The 4,389-nt window shown below is 40.5% G+C and overlaps 1 protein-coding gene across 1 annotated transcript; it reads right to left on the reverse strand.

Annotated features, from left to right (window-relative positions):
* Nucleotides 1-1,040: 1,040 nt before the first annotated feature.
* On the reverse strand, nt 1,041-3,657 carry LOC117303070 (histamine H3 receptor-like). Its single transcript, XM_033787142.1, has one exon. The coding sequence runs from the start codon at nt 3,611-3,613 to the stop codon at nt 2,333-2,335; it is 1,281 nt and encodes a 426-aa protein (XP_033643033.1). The 5' UTR covers nt 3,614-3,657; the 3' UTR covers nt 1,041-2,332.
* Nucleotides 3,658-4,389: the final 732 nt, after the last annotated feature.

Genomic DNA, 4,389 nt, shown 5'->3' on the forward strand with positions numbered 1-4,389 from the left:
CATGTTTTCCAACTGGGGACCCATGTCATCTTTAGCTCCGTTGTCACAGTTTGCCTAATATCACCCCCCCCCCAACAAAAGATTTGCTCATTGACGGAAAGTTATACATGTACATGCCTTTATATTACTATACAGTCCCTCATCAGGGAGTTGGATTAAATGCCCATGCCTTTATATTACTATACAGTCCCTCATCAGGGAGTTGGATTAAATGCACTGCGGAAGTTTTAGAGGTATCCGGAAGTGAACTGGTACCCTGACGGAAGATGACAACAACCTAACCTTGTGGCAGCTAGGATACCATGCTATCAGTTCCGGACCATTGACCTAGTCAAGTCAATTCGACTGTTATGCCGGTTCAAACCCGGACCAAATTTGAAAGAGCTGCTAAAGCAAAAGTTGCTTAGCAAAAAACAGCAAATAACTGCTTCACTAATGTCTTTGTGTAAGCAAACATTGAGTGGGGTGCCAGCCACAACTAGGCAAACTTAATGTCATTTTGACTGGTAACCTGTTTCTGCTAAGCGATACTATTCTGTGCTTAGCAATTCTTTGTGCTTACAGGCTTTACGTAATTGGGCCATGGTTTTTTGCTGAATTTGAGCACAAAATCATTAAGCGCAATTTTCTAGAAATATTCTGATTAAAGGCAGTGGACACTATTGGTAATTACTCAAAATAATTATTAGCATAAAGCCTTTCATGGTGACGAGTAATGGGTAGAGGTTGATGGTATAAAACATTGTGAGAAACGGCTCCCTCTGAAGTGCCATAGTTTTCGAGAAAGAAGTAATTTTCCACAAATTTGATTTCGAGACCTCAGATTTAGAACTTGAGGTCTCGAAATCAACCATCTGAACGCACACAACTTCGTGTGACAAGGGTGTTTTTTCTTTCATTATTATCTCGCAAGTTCGATGACCGATTGAGCTCAAATTTTCACAGGTTTGTTATTTGATGCATATGTTGAGATACACCAACTGTGAAGGCTAGTCTTTGACAATTACCAATAGTGTCCACTGCCTTTAAGCTATTTTGATGAATTTGGGCCCAGCTGGCAATATGTAGGCCTACATACATTTTCTCATTTGATTTGTTTCTTATTTCAGACAAACTAATCAGTGGAAATTGAAATAAGTCAAACTTCAGTACTAATTGTAAACGAAATGCAGAAACGAATTGTCTTCTCTTTCTGTGTCACATCTAGTGTGGGTTTGTGCGACCAAACTCTTGATATAAGACTGCGTTTAATGTTACCTTTAAACGAAATAAACTTACATTTCCTCAAATATTGATGAATGAAACACCGATTTCAGGAAACGAATCCCTTCTACCAAAATGCACACAAGAACATTCTGTATGTGCAAGTGCATGCAGTATATTTCATTTGACCATTTATCGATTATAGATTTGACTTAAATATGAGATGTAGTTGATTGGGTGGGGATTGGGGATTAATTGGTACATTGTTTCCCACATCATAATAGTTGCAAAGTACTCTTAATATCTGATTTCACCTCAAATTATCCATGAAACCATCCTACCATCCTCGGAATTGCTCTTAAAACGATAACATTACAATTATAATTATTAATAAATATTGGTAAACTTTCTCTCTTATAAATTATTTTCCGAAGGCCCCTATATATGTAAATACTTTCAATTTAAATTTATAGTACAGATTGCAATATGATTGCTAGTTGTATCTTTACAATAGCATTGTGATGAGATGTATAAACAATGCTCCTTTATTATTACATTAAGATGTAAAATCGAAACACTGGCTTGATTTAGAGTGAAACCCCCTACGGACCACCATCTATAATACACGATATATTTTAAACTGACGAACAATAAATGTCAAATTGTGTACAATTCACTACCTCCTTTTTGGAGTAAAAGATCATAAATTTGTAATAACCAATGTTTGAGTTTGAACATTGCTTAAAAACAATATTTATAATTGGATAAAACCAGATTTTCAGTTTCAGTTACAACTGAAAGAAAACCTAATAAATCAATCCTTAAAATCAGAAATTTTAGCAGGACTTGGGAGTTTTCATTTCTCCAAGTCTCCCCTTGTTTGTACCGTTGTATTTCACCGCTGTATCCAACTGACTGTTAGATCCTTTATTCTAAATCTGCTTGAAATGATCAAATCCTGAAACTATAAATTAATTCGTAGTTTTGTTTCTATTCATATCCCTTGGGCTACGAGAATAAATGTGTGTTATTGATACACACATTATGCGTCCGTTCATATTCAGTCAAATTACAATTTCCTTGTTCTGATGCAATACAAAAAACGAGTTCAGTCCCCTCAAAAATACTTCTAAATATAACGTTTTCGTCGACGAAAAATTGAATTGAATTTTTGAGAGTAAAACTGTCTTATCTTACGATGCATCACGGCGTACACAAATGGGTTGAGAGCTGAGTTTGCAAGTAACAAATTGGAGAGATGGTTTCTAGCGACCACTACGGCACAATCACTGCATTTTGTATCAGCTATTAAGACGAATATAGGATAAGGAAGAGAACAAAATCCGAAGACACTCATAAGAATTGCAAGTCTTACAGCGGGTTTTATGTATCTATTCTTCATCTTGGCAGAACTAGACTTCTTCCTTAAATCAGGGTGGTGACTTTGGTTAGCGTTGGGTTTACTAATGAGAGGTGCAGGGCTGGATGCATCAGGGTGGGGTCCATCTTCAGTAGGGCGGGGTCCATCTTCATTAGGGTGAGGTCCATCTTCATTAGGGTGGGGTTCATCTTCGTCTTCAGGAGGTTTGTTCGATGTCATTGCTTGGAGTTCCTCCGGGTTGGCTTGATTATCATTCTCTTTCTGTCCAGACGTCTTGGTTCCCGGTGGGTCTTCCTTTTTTGATGCAGCATTGCTGCTCGTCATACTGGAGGTATAACGTCTACGAAGACGTCGTCGGAACAAGACAACAAAACGTAGATTGGATACGATCATGATGCAGAATGGAATAGCAAAGAGGATAACTGAGGTTGCAATAGCAAACTGAGGGTCGGTTCTTACCGGCGAGCGGCACTCCTTCGTGTAGTCTATGAGTTTCTCAACCTCTGCCACTCCACCAGCAGTCCAGATAATCGTTTCACTCAAGCTGATCAACCATGCCAGCAACCAGAACCCAGCAATCTGTAGTTTCAAGTTTCTTGAAGATTGGATTCGTAAATAGGCCGAGTAATCTCTTGAGACCAGTAGGTAACGGTCTATGTTGATAGCTGTGACGGTATACATCGCACCAGACACCCCAACTACTGAGAATAGAGCATTGATCACACAAACATCCCTTCCTAGTGGCCAGGTACCAAACCCAGTGTAGATCGCAGCAGCAGGTAGCCCAGTAGCACCAATGACAAGATCGAAACATGACAGTCCAAGAATCAGTAGATTGCTCTGATTATGGCGGAGTTTCTGGTTGGTTTTGAAAGCCCATATAGTCGCAATGTTCCCTAGAATACTAATAGCTGAAAGTAGAACCAGGAGAACACCGAGGAACACCGATGCATCATGCGACTCTACATCGGGTACAACCATCGTTTCAAACCCATCCCACGTGCTGTTATTCACGCTGCCTTCCATCATATCAAAAGCATAATAACACAACTACTGTACAAGGTGGTCGAGTCGTGAGCTGGAACACTGTGTTGTGAAGTGTATGAGTTCGGGTTTTATCCGAGCTCTATCAGGCGGAACCAATGACGTATCTCCCAGGGTAAAACGAGAGCCTTTTGATGTATAGACTTGTGGACAAGTCGTTAAATCGGCCCCACGCGCTGAGATAGTGGTCTCGCGAGATCACTGCTCTCGCGCGAACTGATGGCTCCCCGATTTCGACTCCTCTAGGAGTCGAAATCGGGGAGGGAGCCATCAGTTCGCGCGAGAGTAGGAGTCGAAATCGGGGAGGGAGCCATCAGTTCGCGCGAGAGCAGTGATCTCGCGAGACCACTATCTCAGCGCGTGGGGCCGATTTAACGACTTGTCCACAAGTCTATTTGATGTACAAAGCACTGGCCATCACTGCATCGAATCTTGACTAGGCAATAACACAAGGTTACGTCCAGGTAAATACACACTATGTGCAAGTTGAGGGGTTTCAATACGATGGAATATATCAGGTAGAGAAATAACGGAAATTAGGTTCCGGGTACAATTTCCTGGTGGTTGTCACAACTGACCTGTTTGAATTATGTTGGTGTTAATTAGTTGGTGTTTGAGTGCAGTTGTATTTATATTTTACTAGTGAGTGATCATTATAAGGGGGAAAAAAGGGGAAAAGCGCTGCACCAATCAGAACCGACCGAGTTGTTGATTGTGATAGATCAATGGCCAATTTCATAGAGCTGCTTAAAAGCAGAGAA

This window comes from Asterias rubens, chromosome 2 (assembly GCF_902459465.1).
Source record: "Asterias rubens chromosome 2, eAstRub1.3, whole genome shotgun sequence".
In the NCBI taxonomy this organism is placed as follows: domain Eukaryota; kingdom Metazoa; phylum Echinodermata; class Asteroidea; order Forcipulatida; family Asteriidae; genus Asterias; species Asterias rubens.

Coding starts and splice junctions, on each gene's coding strand:
- LOC117303070 (XM_033787142.1), bottom strand. CDS start 3,613: ATGATGGAAGGCAGCGTGAATAACAGCACGTGGGATGGGTTTGAAACG.